The sequence below is a fragment of the Copadichromis virginalis genome, unplaced genomic scaffold, assembly GCF_057382275.1.
Source record: "Copadichromis virginalis isolate Kocher_CV1m ecotype Utaka unplaced genomic scaffold, C_Virginalis_male_GT1.1 unmapped_scaffold_1, whole genome shotgun sequence".
Classification (NCBI taxonomy): domain Eukaryota; kingdom Metazoa; phylum Chordata; class Actinopteri; order Cichliformes; family Cichlidae; genus Copadichromis; species Copadichromis virginalis.
In genome coordinates, this window is record NW_028188589.1 from 10,356,453 (window position 1) to 10,374,062 (window position 17,610).

Below are 17,610 nucleotides of genomic sequence, written 5' to 3' on the forward strand. Positions count from 1 at the left end.
CTTTTTGTTTTGTAAGGTGGCTAACACGATCACTCCTCTTCTGCCTGCAGGACTCTGTGACTGCTCTGTGCTGTGGCAGCACACTCCAGCCTGATAGTTCATTTTACAGCTTTTGGCACTGCGACGCTCTCCTCGGCTCGACAGACACAATCTCACCATGTCGGCACAATATACTGAGTGCAATCCATAACATGATTTTATCTCACTGTAACTTTTAAATCGACCAAATGTTGCGTAAATGACGTGTCACGTGAGTTGAGCACATGCACACCCCCTGTCCTCACAGCAGACATTCATCTTAGCCCCCCCCCCCCGTGTTTTGAGATCATTGCTGCAACAAAAAGTTGCCACACATATTTCTACATGAAACGTACTGAATCAGTTGGCACATATTTAATATATATTAAATATAATATAATGTTGTTTTGTTGAGTGGCTGAAATAAAGCTGAATCACATCACAGGAACGACACAGCCCTGTTCCTCCAGGCTGTTAACCTGTGAATCAGCAAACATGTATGATTTATTGTCATTCATTTGCTGAACAAACTTTCCTCTGAACTTTGACCCTGACAATTCAATTTTATTTATATAGCGCCAAATCACAACAAAAGTCGCCTCAAGGCGCTTCATAGATACAGAGACAAACCCAACAATCATATGACCCCCTATGAGCAGCACTTTGGCGACAGTGGGAAGGAAAAACTCCCTTTTAACAGGAAGAAACCTCCGACAGAACCAGGCTCAGGGAGGGGCGGGGCCATCTGCTGTGATTGGTTGGGGTGAGAGAAGAAAAACAGGATAAAGACATGCTGTGGAAGAGAGACAGAGGTTAATAACAGGTATGATTCAATGCAGAGAGGTCTGTTAACACAACAAGGGAGATCCAGGTTTCCCAGCTGACGAGCAGAGGGCAGCGGCTTCCACTCGTTTGAGCAGTTTGTTGCGTGACCTCCTGTCTCTCACTGAACTAAAATGCCTCCAAACAACAGCAAAATAGATGGCACTCACTCCAACGTCTTGCAGCAAAAACATTAAGTGATGGGAAGAACAGGTGATGGATGAGCTGCAGATGTAACCGGTGTGATTCTGCGTTGTGTCTGATAAAAAAGGTAAAAGAAAGAAAGACCTCCCAGTAAATAATTTGCCCACTCCAGCTCCTACGACCAAATACAAACAGTGGGGAAGAGGGTTAGCTCCACCCACCACAGCTCCCAAGCTAGCAAGGAGTATATATTCATGCTAGCATTTATGGCGCCTAAAACACATTTATGATACACACATACGACACACTTATAACATCTAACAAAAACAGGCTTAATAATGACAATAATCGAACTAAAATTGCAACCAGAAACATCCAGGTGGCTAAATATGCATTATATGTGTGTTTTAAAGTGTTGGAAAGAAATGACACCCACCTCTCCCACAGGGGGATTGTAGAAAAGGGGAGAGGCAAAAGGGGTACACTGTATTTATAGGATTGCACCGAAGAAGAAGAAAAGAACGAGGAGGGGCTCTAACTGATAATGAACACAACTACAGGCTTGGAGGTCCTAAAAGTCAGGTATAAAAGGAGCAGTTTGGGGGTTTAGAACACATTATAACAATGTGATTTTACAGTAAAAAATACTGCTAGGATTTTAGGTTCTTTGTGTGATTTCAGATCAGTAATAGTTACATTAATAGTAATAGTAATACTAATGCAGTATGTCAGTGAAAAAACAACTAAATTCAGTTGAGCTGAAAAGATACCAAACAAAGCAAGAGGAGGAAAAAATAAAATGAAACAATCTGAGGGTGAAATACAAACGTAAACTCAAAGGAGTCACAAATGTCCGGTTGTGTTTCAGACCTCAGAGGGTGAATCCAACAAATCATGAAAAATGAGGTTTACATGTTTGTTCATGACAGTGCAGATTTCTGACATTTTGTGTCATTTAAGCTGCAACAATGTGACAGTTTTCTAACAAAAACAGTGAAACTTAAGTTAGACTTGTGTTTGTAAATGAAGCGCCCCATGTTGTGTAGCTTTCTGGAGTTTATACTTATTGGGCTACATATGTATTTAATATACAGGCTGTACAGTACATAACATCAAAACTCACATGTTTCATGTAACTAAAGTGTGTAATCATGTGGGTACAGACAATAATTAAGTTATAGACTATATTTATATGAAAAACGTGCATACTTACTGCATTTGAATCATTTTAACCATATGTAACCACCTGCATATGTGTTTGGGGGGAAAAGGCTTTGATTTTGCCACCCTAAGAAAATTTCTCTAGAGCCGCCCCTGACCATTTCACAGGATTTGCATTTAAAGATGCAACAAGACTAAAATGGTTAGGGTCAGGAGGTCAAAGGTCAGAGCTCCTGTGGGTCTGAGGGCGGCCTCACGCTGGAGAAGGATGAAGGAGTCTGACCTGAGCCAGTGTTTGACATGAACACATCAGCACTGCTGTCAGTGAGCCTAACGACAGCCGTTAGCATCATTTCAGTGTTTCAGTCATAAAAACACTTCCTGTCACTGTGGTGGTTACAGTGACATCATGCAGTTTGTGCTTTGACCTCCAGAGGGCGACAAATCAGCACAGACAGAGAGCTCCATTCAAACTTTGCTGCCATCAGGAATAATTCTTCAAATATAATCATCAGTGTTTGAGCAGTTATGATATCAGGGACAATCTAGACATGTGTGACAATACTGAACATGTCACATGACACACCTCAAACATCATGTGATCCACTCTCAGTCTGCACTTTCATTCATGACTTCAACAGGTTGAAATGAGCTTTGAAGAAACATTCAGTGAAATAAATCTTTCATGGATTCATGTGAGCAGCAGATGAACTTTGTACCAACAACATCTTCAATAACAGAGTCTGAATGAAGCTCAGGTGTTGATGCTGCTCACTGATTGGACGCTTGCTTTCAGCTCTGCTCTCAGTCTTTACTGCACAGGTGAAGGTAGAAAGTGTGACTGGATCTATAGACTGGAAACAGAGAAACATGCTGAACATTTGAAGCTTTGCAGCAGAAATGTTCATGTTACAAATACAGCAGAGCTGATCTGGGATCAGTGTGTTCACACCTGCAGCTACAACAAGGTTTCATGTCTCCACACGTCAGCATGTGAACTTTACTCTGACTCAGTCTGAGCAGTCAGACGGCATATTTTTAAAGTTAACACATCAGCACACACAGAGCTGAGCCCCTCCCACCTGTGCTGAGTTTCAGGTGGAGCCCCGCCTCCTTCCAGGAAGCAGCTCACCTGTGTGTCCCTGTTTAGTGTCCAGGTGTGGAGTGGAGCTTGTTGTTGGTGTGTGAAGAAACTGTAAGTTTGCTTTGTTTCCTCCTTTAACAGTTTGTCTTTAGGAACTTTACTGTTTGTTCAGCTCGTGTTTGATTTCTTCACACAACAAACTGTGTGTGTTTGTATTTCCGGTCTCTCCATTAAAGTCAGTGTGTAATGTTTCCTGGCTAACATCAGCTGTGTGCAGCTTAGTTCAGCACAAATCTGCCGCTCCATAGTTCACGGTAACGGACTCACAGCTGGACCAACGAGGCCGAGTGTGTCCGCCACTCTGAGCTACGTTCGTGTTTGTGTACTTGTAGTTTGTACTTTGAGTTCACTCAGAGCCCACAGAGGACGCAGCGTACGTGATGACGTCACAGCCCTTTACCTCCTTTACTGTCACTGTGATTAATATTTACACACGAGACACCTGCAGAGCTCTGACGCTAAGCTAGCACACAGCATGCTAACACTAAGCTAACGCTAAGCTAACACTAAGCTAAAGCTAAGCTAACACTAAGCTAACGCTAAGAGTTCTTACAGACACGAGTTAAAAAGCTGCTTTTAGTGTGTGATCAGAGTCCAGGACTGAGAGCAGCAGCAGAGCTGATGGATGATGAATTACTGGATGGAAGAAGCTTCTCATTAGCAGTGAATCAGTGTGTGTGCAGTTCTCTGCAAACTCAGCAGCAAGAATTAGTGTGAAGCTTTAACTCTGCTGATCCTCTTTGAATCCTGGATCAGCTGAAACGTTTAAAATGTTGTTCACACGTGTTGGACTGACTGAAGCTTCCAGTCACAGTGAATCAGTGTGTGTCAGTGAATGCATCGTTTGTGCTTCAGGCTCCATCTAGTGGACTGATAGCAGAGCAGCTGATGGCAGCTTCCTCTGCCTCACACTGCTGTCTGACTGCATCCAGCTGACACTGAGATGAAGCAGGAAAGAAGCAGCTGATATTTGGACAGCACACATGATGAAAGGAGGATTTCAGCTGATGTGCACATGAATGATTTGTGTTTCCTCTGCAGGTAGAAAGTGTGTGTGAGCTGATGTGAATTGAGCAGCATGGATCAGTGTGAGGACAGAGAGGAGGGAGTCCCTCCCTCTAAAAGCACTCTGTGTGGGGAACATGAGAGCCAGACCAAAGCTCAGAGGTGAGATGACCATCTCTAACTGTCCATGACTCTTCTCCATGTCACAGCTCAGCACTCACATCACTGCTGCATCATTATTCACAGGATCCAGCCTGGACCTCCACCCAGCTCTGTGTCCTTACAGAGTGACCGGTCTGAAGATCGCTACATTAAATTTAAAGCCCAGCCTGTGTCTGCTGCAGAGAGGTGAGCTGTTAGCAACAGGAACTCTTTGATTAAACTGCTTGATGTTGTTGGATATAAACTACAAACACGTTGTTCCCTCAGTCCCATTTAAACTGTCTTTTAAAACAAGCCTTTGGTTTCTAAACAACTGAAAACCCACTTCAGCAAATGATGGGAAGTGATCAGAGCGTCCGTCCACTTCCTGTCAGGCCCTGCAAACATTTCATATTGAAGAAAAGTCGTTAATATCTCACATTTTTACTCCACCACATTCAACCATTTTGACATTTTAGGCCACAGCATGAAACTCTTGTCACATGACTCCTGTTATGTTATAGAGTCATGTGACCACCAGGGAGGGATTTGTATGGATGAAACACATTCAAATCAATCTGATTCATCAATGGAAACATTTTTGGTGTAAATGCAGCAACACTGAAAACGCTGAAGATAAAAACACAACAGATGAAATATGAACAAATCGAGGCTTTGAATACACGTGTGTGTGTTTGAGACACAGAGATAAATGGATTGTGTGTCTGTCCTATTGCTGCGTGAGGATTTTATTGTAGATTTTGTGCGTGTACACTTTTGACCACGAAGTTGTCTTGACAACTTGACAGACTTGATTCAGATGAAGTTATTTGAGCAGAAACTCCTGGATCTTTATCCTGTGTTGATCTAATCCTTCATGGTTCCTCCACAGAGTGGACCAGCAGAGCCCAGAGGTTCCCAGTGGTCAGTCTGCCCAGCAGCATCAAACACAGCTGGACTCCATATTTATGGTCTGTACGTGTACAACAACTACTTTATTATTAATATTAATAATAATGCATTTATTTATAGGTCCCTTTCAGAACACCAAGGACTCTGTGGACTAAATGACCAAAAGAAACAAACTTTGAAATCAGACGGTGCAAATGTGATCACAGGGAAACGTTTTAAACATCGAGGCTTTAAACAGAAACCAAAGTGAAACAGTTTGTAGTCGAGATCAGTGGGAATGAAGCTGAATAACTGTTTCTTCTTATTTTTTAAAAAAGAAAAACTAGCTGAAATTCTGGCTGCTCTTATGAAAAGTACAGAGAAATTATGGGTCGCTCAACACTTGTGCACAATATAAGAGTTTAAATAAATCTAAAGAATAACTCAAAGTCCTACAGTCATACTGAGAAAATCATCTACAGCTAACTATCCAAGTGGATTTGTTTAAGACAGCTCCATCTGCTGGTGGCCCTCTGCAGGTGCATGAAAGGGGCGTGTTTATAGTGAAAGTAGTAGACTAAGTAAACCCCACGGGAAGGAGGAGGACTCTCAGCGGCTTCCAGCTCATATTCAGACATTTGACTTCTCACTGAAAGCAGCAAGTTTGAGTGTCTGTACCTTAGTTAGAAGAGATAACATGTCAGTAGTAATTAGAGTTGATTGAGCAATGCTGTCCTTATAATGTAGTTTATGGTTTTTATGGACAAGTCCAGTTTTTCTGTAGAGCCTCTCAAGTTGGTGACAGCAGCAGTGGAAGTTCACGTGTAAACCAGAGCAGCAAATCAGGTCCAAATGTGTTGTTCACAGTGAGTGGGATCATCATTGGCTGCTATGTTAACCTCCTGCAGCAGGATGTCTTTGGTCAGAGAATGGATAGATCACGAAGTCATTGTTGAGTTTAGGGAGACAGTAGACAGTTGGAGGAGGTTCAGCCAGTTGACACACAGTAGATAAAATAACTGAAGGCAGGAGCAGACACCTGTATGACTTTCCACCTCTCACATAGATTATTTCCCTGGGCAGCGCCACAATTGTTGTTGATCAATGGTCATGAGTCCAGTTCAGAGAGCTGGGGAATGGCTGCAATCACAGCATGTAAGATGGTGACAGTTGTACCCTTAGGCCCCTCCTCCATTCAGAGATGGTCTTTCCTTTTCACATAAATGGCCTCCTTGACTCCGCCCTCAAACCAGCGTTCACATTTACTCAGGACCTTCTTGATGTGAAGTTCTTCTGCTTCGCTGGCTGCTGTGTCTGTGGGGATGGTGTTTGTTCTGTGTTGTAGTGTCCTGATGATGCCCAGTTTGTGCCCCAGTGGATGATGAGAGTCAAACCTTAAATACTGATCTGTATGCGTAAACAGAGTGAACCTTTAAGACCAGTTGTCTGTACGATCAACTCAGTCACCTGAAACATCTCCAAGTTTCTGGCTTTGATCATCAACCCCTGGGTAGTTCAGCTCTGAACACCAGTGAAATGTTTCTCCCACTGAAATCGCTGCATTCATATGAACAGCATCAACGTTTTGGGATCATGGAGTTGTGGACAAAGTCTCAGTTAATCAGATAAAGTCAAACCTATAATTGGTAAAGAGTTCGTGGATGATATGCCCCTTGATCGTAAAGAAGTGGATGTTGTGTGGACTAAAGTTCAGAGTGGTGGGTCATTCATAAAGTATTCTGTTCCAGCTGCTGGAGGACAACATCATCACTTTTGTGAAGAACGAGCTGAAGAAGATCCAGAAGGCTCTGAATCCAAATAAGCCCCAGTGCTTGGAGTTTCAGAGGGAGGATGATGAGCAGAGGAGAAACAGCAGAGACGCATTTGTGAAGATCACAGTGGACTTCCTGAGGAGAATGAAGCAGGAGGAGCTGGCTGACCGTCTGCAGAGACGTAAGAGGATTTATCTAAAGATTTAAGCTGCTGGATAAATGAGAGACTTGTGACACCAGTGTGTTCAGTCATTTCTCAGTGGGTCAGAAATTGTCATCAGCATTTTGTAAAATATGATTGTTAAAGTTGTATTTTTATTATTATTATTCAGAACTTCCAGCTGCTGTTTGTCATCGTAACCTTAAGTCTAAGCTGAAGAAGAAGTTCCAGTGTGTGTTTGAGGGCATCGCTAAAGCAGGAAACCCAACCCTCCTGAATCAGATCTACACAGAGCTCTACATCACAGAGGGAGGGACTGCAGAGGTCAATGATGAACATGAGGTCAGACAGATTGAAACAGCATCCAGGAAACCAGACAGACCAGAAACAACCATCAGACAAGAAGACATCTTTAAAGCCTCACCTGGAAGAGATGAACCAATCAGAACAGTGCTGACAAAGGGAGTGGCTGGCATTGGGAAAACAGTCTTAACACAGAAATCCAGCCTGGACTGGGCTGAAGACAAAGCCAACCAGGACATCCAGTTCATATTTCCATTCACTTTCAGAGAGCTGAATGTGCTGAAAGAGGAAAAGTTCAGCTTGGTGGGACTTGTTCATCACTTCTTTACTGAAACCAAAGAAGCAGGAATCTGCAGCTTTGAAGACTTCCAGGTTGTGTTCATCTTTGATGGTCTGGATGAGTGTCGCCTTCCTCTGGACTTCCACAAAACTACAATCCTAACTGACCCTAGAAAGTCCACCTCAGTGGATGTGCTGCTGATAAACCTCATCAGGGGGAAACTGCTTCCCTCTGCTCGCCTCTGGATAACCACACGACCTGCAGCAGCCAATCAGATCCCTCCTGACTGTGTTGGCATGGTGACAGAGGTCAGAGGGTTCACTGACCCACAGAAGGAGGAGTACTTCAGGAAGAGATTCAGAGATGAGGAGCAGGCCAGCAGGATCATCTCCCACATCAAGAAAGCTCGAAGCCTCCACATCATGTGCCACATCCCAGTCTTCTGCTGGATCACTGCTACAGTTCTGGAGGATGTGCTGGAAACCAGAGAGGGAGGACAGCTGCCCAACACCCTGACTGAGATGTACATCCACTTCCTGGTGGTTCAGGCCAAAGTGAAGAAGGTCAAGTATGATGGAGGAGCTGAGACAGATCCACACTGGAGTCCAGAGAGCAGGAAGATGATGGAGTCTCTGGGAAAACTGGCTTTTGATCAGCTGCAGAAAGGAAACCTGATCTTCTATGAATCAGACCTGACAGAGTGTGGCATCGATATCAGAGCAGCCTCAGTGTACTCAGGAGTGTTCACACAGATCTTTAAAGAGGAGAGAGGACTGTACCAGGACAAGGTGTTCTGCTTCATCCATCTGAGTGTTCAGGAGTTTCTGGCTGCTCTTCATGTCCATCTGACCTTCAGCAACGCTGGACTCAATCTGCTGGAAGACAAACAAACAACCTCCAAGCGGTCAAGCTCTTTTAGAAAAAAAGAGTCTCTCCACCAGAGTGCTGTGAACAAGGCCTTACAGAGTCCAAATGGACACCTGGACTTGTTCCTCCGCTTCCTCCTGGGTCTTTCACTGCAGACCAATCAGACTCTCCTACGAGGTCTGCCGACACAGACAGGAAGTAGCTCACAGACCAATCAGGAAACAGTCCAGTACATCAAGGAGAAGCTCAGTGAGAATCTGTCTGCAGAGAAAAGCATCAATCTGTTCCACTGTCTGAATGAACTGAATGATCGTTCTCTAGTGGAGGAGATCCAACAGTCCCTGAGATCAGGAAGTCTCTCCACAGATAAACTGTCTCCTGCTCAGTGGTCAGCTCTGGTCTTCATCTTACTGTCATCAGAAGAAGATCTGGATGTGTTTGACCTGAAGAAATACTCTGCTTCAGAGGAGGCTCTTCTGAGGCTGCTGCCAGTGGTCAAAGCCTCCAACAAAGCTCTGTAAGTAAACATGTGATCAGGCTTTTATTTATAACATAAACAGTGTAATGTGTGATGGACCCTTAAAAACTTAAACATATTTATTTACATGATCATCAGCACTAAATACAGTATATTATAGTTAATGTTTGATAGCAGCAGTAAATTTCAGTGTCTAAAACATATCTGGGTGTCAGCTTTTATCAAAGTCATGTCCAGAATCATCCTGTAAGTAAACTTCATTTATACAGCAGCTTTCACAGGTGAAAAACCACAAAGTGCTTTACAATAGAAACAGGCAATAAAAACACAGAAGATAAAAACATTAAACAGCAAACACTGAACATCATACAGCCTAAAACTAGTTAAAGGCCACTCTGAATACTAGAGTCTGAATAAATGAGTTAGTGGGACCAGTAACAGCCTTTAACTGGAAGATCTCAGATGTGAGAAGAGCTGTAGGATTGTAGAAAGTCAGAAATATAGACTGGGACTTAAAGTAAGGACTAAATCTTTAAATAACGCCTAAAATGAACTGGTTACCAGTGTGAAGAGATTAAACTGGAGTAATGTCCAGTCTGTTTCATGTGCTGGTTAAAAGCCTCGCAGCATCATTCTGTACTGACTGAAGACGTTCAAAGACTGTGATGGAGCCATAGGTGATCAACTCCCTCATTCCTCCTCTGGTCTTATTGCTCAGCTGAAGAGGAGTTCACTTCTATATGTTACAATCAGCATCACCAGTACAGCTCCAAGGATCTGCAGCTGCTGGCAGATTCAATCATGCATGCTTGATTGTTTTTCAGTCCCTCAGGTCAGATGAAGTCATATTCTTTATGAATCAGCATAAGAAGTCAATAAAAATTCTAAAAAAATCAAGATAAGCGTTTATTCTTGTTGTTGGGTCTGTGTTTCCACAAGCCTCGCTAATTCTAGAGACTAATTCATCATGAAGAAAACAAGACAGTCGATCGATCAATCACTTGAGCAAGGGAGGCCTGTGTCCACCACGAAAATGACCTCGACGACGACCTCCCTTGCTGCCTTTTTATTGAGAGACAGTTCACACAAAACACGTCAGAACAAAGCCACGCCCCCTTGGTTCTAAGACAAGGCATTGTATGTATATGTGTGAACTTCTGTATCTAAGTAAGAATGTGTGTGTGTGTGTATGTGTGTTACCTCCTGCTGACCAAAGGGTCGTAAACGCAGGAAGCTTACATCAAAAGCACAAGGATGTGTCTGAAATAAAAGACTACAACCCCCCACCTAGAACCTCGAGAATCTGGGGGGAAGGACAGTGGAATTTCTTTCATCAGAGTTAAAACAATGTACAAATGGTAAACATAAAAATGACAAACATTTAACAATTCACTCTAACACTTGTTTTTACTAAATATATGAGCGAGAGAGACCTTTTTAGTCTAATGGTATAATCATCTGCCACATTTCTAATCTCTTTACCATGTGGACTTTGTTGTTGTTCCCCCAGACTGAGTCTCTGTAACTTGTCGGAGAGTTCATTTAACTTGTCATTTGATAACAGTTTGTTATCAAATTACAATTTTTCAAATTGTGTTTTTATTTTGTTTTTGTTTTTTAGCCTGAGTGTCCCTGATCTCTCAGACAGAGGCTGTGAAGCTCTGTCCTCAGTTCTCAGCTCCCAGTCTTCTAAACTGAGAGAGCTGGACTTAAGTAACAACAACCTGCAGGATCCAGCAGTGAAGCTTCTGCCTGCAGGACTGAGAAGTCCACACTGCAAACTGAATACTCTGAGGTGAGATCAAGTTACAGAATTAACCAATAAGAATCCACTAAATGGGAAGAAAGTCAGTTAAACTTCTGTAATAGTTTTATGATAATTTAATGAGCAGAGAGTTATTGATCAATATTTCAGCTACTTTGGTGCTAATGCACTGCCCGGCACATGGAGCCCAATTGGCATTTACAATAGAATACCAAAAATTGATTGACCATTGTCAGTTAACAAATGTCAGTGTCATCCATTTGTTGTCTCTCAGTAAAAAAAAAGGATTAATTGCTAAATCCAATAACTCTTTAGTGCACCCTCATTGCAATTTAACAACAGTGTTTGTTTAATGTTTATCTGTCATTTTTCAGACTGAGTCACTGTAAGCTCTCAGAGAGAGGCTATGAAGCTCTGTCCTCAGCTCTCAGCTCCCAGTCCTCTAGTCTGAGACAGCTGGACCTGAGTAACTCTGACCTGCAGGATTCAGGAGTGAAGCTTCTGTCTGCTGGAGTGAAGAGTCCACACTGTAAAATGGAAACTCTCAGGTCAGGATTTAAAAATTTTCCACTGATGATCATGTTAAACCTGATTTCTATTACTGCATAAACAGGAAATTGATTTTACACACTTACACACTGCGTTTTTTGGCACATTTTGAGCCGATGTTTGAGTCGTGCGACCGTTTTGGTGATCAGCCCGATTTTGGCATTCATCGTGCGTCATGTAGTATACGTGGGGTAACGAGAAGCAATTTAGCAAAGTTGATGGTGGTGGTGTGCGTGTCTTTGTGAGTGAAAGACAGAGGGAGAGTGAGCGACAGATTTTCTGTTATAACCTTCATTTTATGGACGCACAGTGTGAGCACTCAGGTCGCATCAGAGCATCGGGCGGTATAGTGTGAGACCCTGCATCGTGACCTACAAACTTCTAACCCCTGCAAGTCAATCGTGCAGTTTGAGCAGAAGCTGAATAACGCGACTGGAAAACAAATCGCACAGTGTATGCCCAGCTTAACTTGATTAAAAAAAAAGTCTTAATGTAGAAATTAGTGTCTGGGGTTTTTAGTGATATTTATTCACTTTCTGTCTTTCATTTGCAATGAAATGTCCCATCTGCTCCTCTGAGTTCAAAATCTTTATTTTAGCAGTGCTTCATCCACCAAAACCTTCTAGTTCGATTCCTGTAGGTTTTTACAGAGCTGTTTTTTCAGATATCAGAATTTGATTTTCAGAAAAATTTAGTAATAAAAAACATGATCAGTTGATTATTTCTGACTGAAAAGATGAAATATATATATATTTGGTCATAGTGATATGACTCATTGCCTCACTTATACATAAAAGGTAAACAAAAATTCAAAACAATAGATTAATACAAAACAGAATTTGACTGTTGAGCTTAAAGTGATCTTGAATGTTATTCACTTCCTTTTTTATTTTGGTAGTTATCGTCTCTGGTTTTCACTTTTACTTCCTCCCCCGACATTGTCTACATTAGTTTCAGCTGTAGAAGATTTTATTGACTGTTTGATTTGTCACTTTTTTTTAACTACAATTGTTGACTTATAAACAATTGCTAAAATGTATTTTCATTAAAATACCAAATAATTTATTACTTTATCATCTAATTAGATTATAATTCTGTAAATAAGAGTGATAGTGTGGCCTGTGTGGGTTGTCTTCAGGTTCTCTGCTTCCTCCCACAGTCCAAAAACATGCATGCTGGGTTACCTGGAGTGATTGTGAGCATAAATGCATAAGTGTTTACCAGGCTACATCACTGTGGTTACTGATGCTGAACCAATAACCTGGTCTGGATCAGGTTATGTTCAGAGTTTTTGTTTAAAATAAACTGAAGTGCCTCATTTTTCACTGATTCTTTCATTTACAGAAAACTTTAAGTGTGATATAGATTCAGTCATATGTTAATAATATTACTTTTAACCTGAGTAGCGAAAGTCCGCGGTGATCTGAAAATGATGTGCTGGGAGTTGTCCCGTTCTCAGCGGCTTCCGTGACCCTCAGGCTCTCGGCTAGCTATCAAGCTGGCAGGTAACAGACGTCTCCAAATACGTCAAAGCACTTTTGCAAATATTTGGACCTGGATAAACTTTCTTTTTATTTTTTAACAGCCCTCTGTATCTTTAGCACCATTATTACATCCATACAATATTGATTGTAAATAAGGTTAGCACGTTGTTAAAGCAGGCCATACAAAAGGCGTCATGCGTTTTGTTTTGTTTGGCGGTTATTTCAACAGAGATCAGAAAGGCGGCTACCAACAGAAGCAATCCTACTAGAGAGATCAGGGGCCTGTTCTTCGTACCTCGCTAAGTAAGTTAGCTGGATTTGATTGTTGACGATTTCGCGTGATCCTGGATCGTTCGGTTCCCCGAAGGTCATCCGGGACTTGCTGTCATAGCAACAGATCCGTACGCGTAAACCTGCTCGGGAGCAGGTTTACTTTATGTAAACAGGATTAGATCGCGGCCACGCAGGTATGTCCGCGTCATTCATACGAAAGCAACAGCGATATTCCACCACTGTTTCACCATAAATAAATAACATCAATGTAACTAAAGATAATGCAGCACTTGATCCTTTTATTGATGTCACACAGATACATACAGGTCATTTCCTAAAAAAGGGAAATGTACTATTAACATTCTATTACATGTATGTGATTATTACAGATGTAATTCATATTTCAGAGTAGTAATTGTAAATTACTTCGTGTAATCAAGATGAGAGACCACGGCTATAAAAGCGAAGGTGGATTTGGGAAGCCTGTCGCAGCCATGTCCTGTCCGTATACGCGAGCCACCCATTGCGGAAGGTGCAAGATTGATAAGGAGAGTCCTCAGAATTCAGCGTATATTGCGGGATAGACAGGATCCTTTAGCTCAGCGCGACAGTGTGCTCATTGAGAGATATCGATATTCCCGTGAGGGTATTATTTACTTAACCAACTTGTTGACGAGGGGGTGCAGGACCACCACCTGTCTTTTTTTCCTCTGCCCCTTTTTTGGTTGCTGTTATGAACAAACTAACAGATTATTACAGGCCAGTATTACCTTGCCAAGAGACGAAAAGCAATCTAAGAGATAAATATTACCATTCTGTAGAATACTCCTGTATTCCACTTTTACTTGTTCCCATGTTCTTGTGGGTCCTGTTGTGGCTCTAATGTGAAAGGGGATATAATATAACATATTATAATATAATATAATGCCATATGATATTGGACAATATAGTGTCATATGATAGATCTACCCTACCGCCTACTGGTGTTGGCCAGAGGGGCCGATGGCGCGATATGGCAGCCTGGCTACAACCGTAGCTGCCTCCACCAGTGTGTGAATGTGAGAGTGAATGAATAGTGGTATCGTAGAGCACTTTGGGTGCCTTGGAAAGCGCTATATAAATCCACTCCATTATTATTATTATTATTAAATTACCTACGAGTTTGATTTGTCAGCAACTTTCTGCCAGCCCTCTCTCCTTGCTTTTGCAGCCTTTGCAGTGTTCCCTTGCGTTTTAATTAAACTCTGAAACTCCTGAAATCCCTCAATCAAGAGTTCTTGCTCTGCTGCCGGAAAATACCGAGCGCGCCCCTTCGACATTTTCGCCGACCAATCAGCGGGTTGCCGATCAATGTTTCTACTATCGATGCGTAGCCCCTTTTACGACACCCAGTGATGTCACATTACTGCGTCCAGCTGTACTAATCGTCAACAGCAGGTGTGTTCGGGGAACCGGATTAGCGAGCTCACGGTTAGCGCGATGGTTTGGTCTTGGATGTGTCATTTGATCTTGGATGTAGTAAGCGACGTACGAAGAACGGGCCCCAGAAATCTGCGATATCTTTATAAACCAAGCAGATATTTGAAGTTTACACGGCTACATTCTGAATCCTGAAATATGTTTAAAGTTTATTTTGTGACCCAGGAAGATTAATAAGAGTAATTTTAAAACTTGATGAATCTAGCAATTAACTTTTCGATGCATCAATTAATCTAACGATTAATTTTTCAATCCGATTTGATTTTGATTTGATTCGATTATTTCCCCATTATTTGACTTGTATAGCAATTTCAAATTTACTAATTTATGTATATCAATGAAAAACACCAATTTCTTAATTTGAAGACCTTTTAATAAAAAAAAAAATGCAAAATAAAGTTGTAGTAGTCGTACCATCTTATATTAGAGGTAGCATTTAACAAGAAATGAAATGTGCAAACATATATAAAATTAAGGAAAAGTTAACAAAACATTTAAAATAAATAGCAACAATTGTGTCTTTAAACAAGCAAAATGTAACATTCACTTTGCTTTCTGCAAAAAAGTGCTCTCAAAATCCATTTTGTTCCCGTTTCTCACATTTCTGTGTGTGTGAGTTCAATCATCAATCATGTTAATTACATGAAGTAGTTATGGCTTTGAGATTTAATAAAAACAAAATCCACAGTAAAATTGTAGTACAATCTTCTGTTTTTAACAAAAAATTAAATGTTGTGCAAAACAAATATGAATAAAGGAAATCATTGCAAAACATTAATAAAATATAAACCGCAGCAATGGCGTCTTTGAACAAATAAAACATAACATTCACTTTGCTCTCTGCAAAAAAAAGTGCTCTTCATTAACAAAATATCCGTTTTGCTGCCTTCTCTTCTATTTCTGTATGTGTGTTCAATCACATTCATCATTAGAAGTAGTTATGCATTGGAGTGGAGGAATGTTAGCATTTCTACATGCTCAGCAGTCAAACTTGCCATTTTTTTGGTGACAATGTTTCTGGCAACTGAAAAAAGACTTTCAGATGGTGTTGATGTGGCAGGTACAGCCAGGTATGATTTGGCTAAATTAGCCAGTGTGTTCAAGGTTCTTTATTTGTCACATGCATAGTTATACAAGTATAACACACAGTGAAATGTGGCCTGACACGCTCCTCGACATGTGCAAAAATTTGGGGGGGGGGGGGTGTAGAGGAAGAACATTATAAATATATATATATATATATATAGTATATACACTGGGTGAATGTGCAGTAGTAGCAGCAAGCAGGTGAATTCTGTACATTAATATGAATAGACATCTGACTATTTTACAGGATAGACAATATAAACATATTTTAAAATTAAAGGAATTTGGAATGTACATTGTGCCTTGGTTTAGTGTCTGGAAGAGAGTCCTGTCTCAGTCAATTATAGATGATGTGAGAGGGCGGGTGTGTGTGTTTAGGGCCCGGATGGCTTGGGGATAGAAGCTCCTCTTGAGTCTCTCTGTCCTTGCCCGGAAGATGCGGAACCTTCTACCAGATTGCAGAAGTTGGAACAGTTTGTTGCCAGGATGGGACGGGTCCTTCAGTATCTGCGCTGCTCTAGTCCGGCATCTCCTGGTGTAGGTGTCCTGAAGCGGGGGGAGAGCAATCCTGCAGCAGCGTTCTGCTGTACGGATCACTCTCTGGAGAGCTTTTTGGTCCTTCACACAGCTGTTCCCAAACCACGATGTCATGTTCTGTGTGAGGATGCTCTCCACAGCGCCTGTATAGAAAATCCTGAGGATCTTTGGAGAGACCCTGAACTTCCTCAGTTGTCGAAGGTGATACAGGCGCTGCCTAGCCTTTTTGGTCTGGACCTGAATGTGGGCAGCCCATGTCAGGTCTGAGGAGATGTGGACACCAAGATACTTGAAGGACTGCACCCTCTCCACTGGAGCTCCATTGATGATAATGGGCTTGTAGTCTCTGTGCTGACCCCTTCTGAAGTCCACCACCAGCTCCTTGGTCTTGCTGACGTTCAGCTGGAGGTGGTTGTCCTGGCACCACGATGCCAGATTCTTCACTTCATCCATGTAGGCCGCCTCATCGTTGTTGGAGATGGCACCCAACACCACTGTGTCGTCAGCAAACTTCACAATGGTGTTGGAGCCATGGGTGGCCACACAGTCTGAAGTGTAGAGGGAGTAGAGCAGTGGCGAGAGGACACATCCCTGAGGTGCTCCTGTGTTGATGGTGATGCTGTTGGAGAAGCACCTGCCCACCCTCACCACCTGAGTTCTGCCAGTGAGGAAGTCCAACACCCATGCACACAGACGGCTGTTAAGTCCCAGATCCCTCAGCTTTGTGAACAGTCTGCAGGGCACTATTGTGTTAAACGCTGAACTGTAATCAACAAACAGCATTCGCACATAGTTACCCTGTTTCTTGTCCACGTGGCTGAGTGTGGTGTGTAGGACGTGGGCGATGGCATCCTCTGTGGATCTGTTGGATCTGTAGGCGAACTGCAGCGGATCTATGGTGTCTGGGATGGAGGAGGAGATGATGTTCTTCAGCAGCCTCTCAAACACCTTCATTACTACCGAGGTCAGTGCAACTGGTCGGTAATCGTTCAGGGATGAGGGTTTGCTGTTCTTGGGCACAGGGATGATGGTGGATCTTTTGAAGCATGTGGGGACCACAGACTTCGCCAGGGACTCGTTGAAGATGTAAGTGAACACACCTGCTAGCTGGTCAGCACAGCAGTGCAGCAGACGGCCGGTAATGCCATCTGGCCCCGCCGCTTTCCTTGTGTTCACTCTCCTCAGTGCCGCTCGGACGTCATGCTCCGCGATGCTGGTCACCGGTCTCTCGCTGATGACGTCACTGTCCTC

At 42.4% G+C, this 17,610-nt stretch overlaps 1 protein-coding gene across 1 annotated transcript in view; it reads left to right on the forward strand.

Moving 5' to 3' along the window:
- Window positions 1–3,304: 3,304 nt before the first annotated feature.
- LOC146679813 (protein NLRC3-like) overlaps window positions 3,305–17,610 on the forward strand; it is a 50,366-nt gene continuing 36,060 nt past the window's right edge. Inside the window, exons 1-8 of the mRNA XM_085450278.1 lie at window positions 3,305–3,340; window positions 4,331–4,456; window positions 4,541–4,642; window positions 5,328–5,406; window positions 7,075–7,279; window positions 7,440–9,225; window positions 10,808–10,981; window positions 11,326–11,499. Coding sequence (XP_085306404.1) covers window positions 4,368–4,456; window positions 4,541–4,642; window positions 5,328–5,406; window positions 7,075–7,279; window positions 7,440–9,225; window positions 10,808–10,981; window positions 11,326–11,499 — 2,609 coding nt within the window. The 5' untranslated portion in view covers window positions 3,305–3,340; window positions 4,331–4,367. The remainder of the gene's footprint in view (window positions 3,341–4,330; window positions 4,457–4,540; window positions 4,643–5,327; window positions 5,407–7,074; window positions 7,280–7,439; window positions 9,226–10,807; window positions 10,982–11,325; window positions 11,500–17,610) is intronic.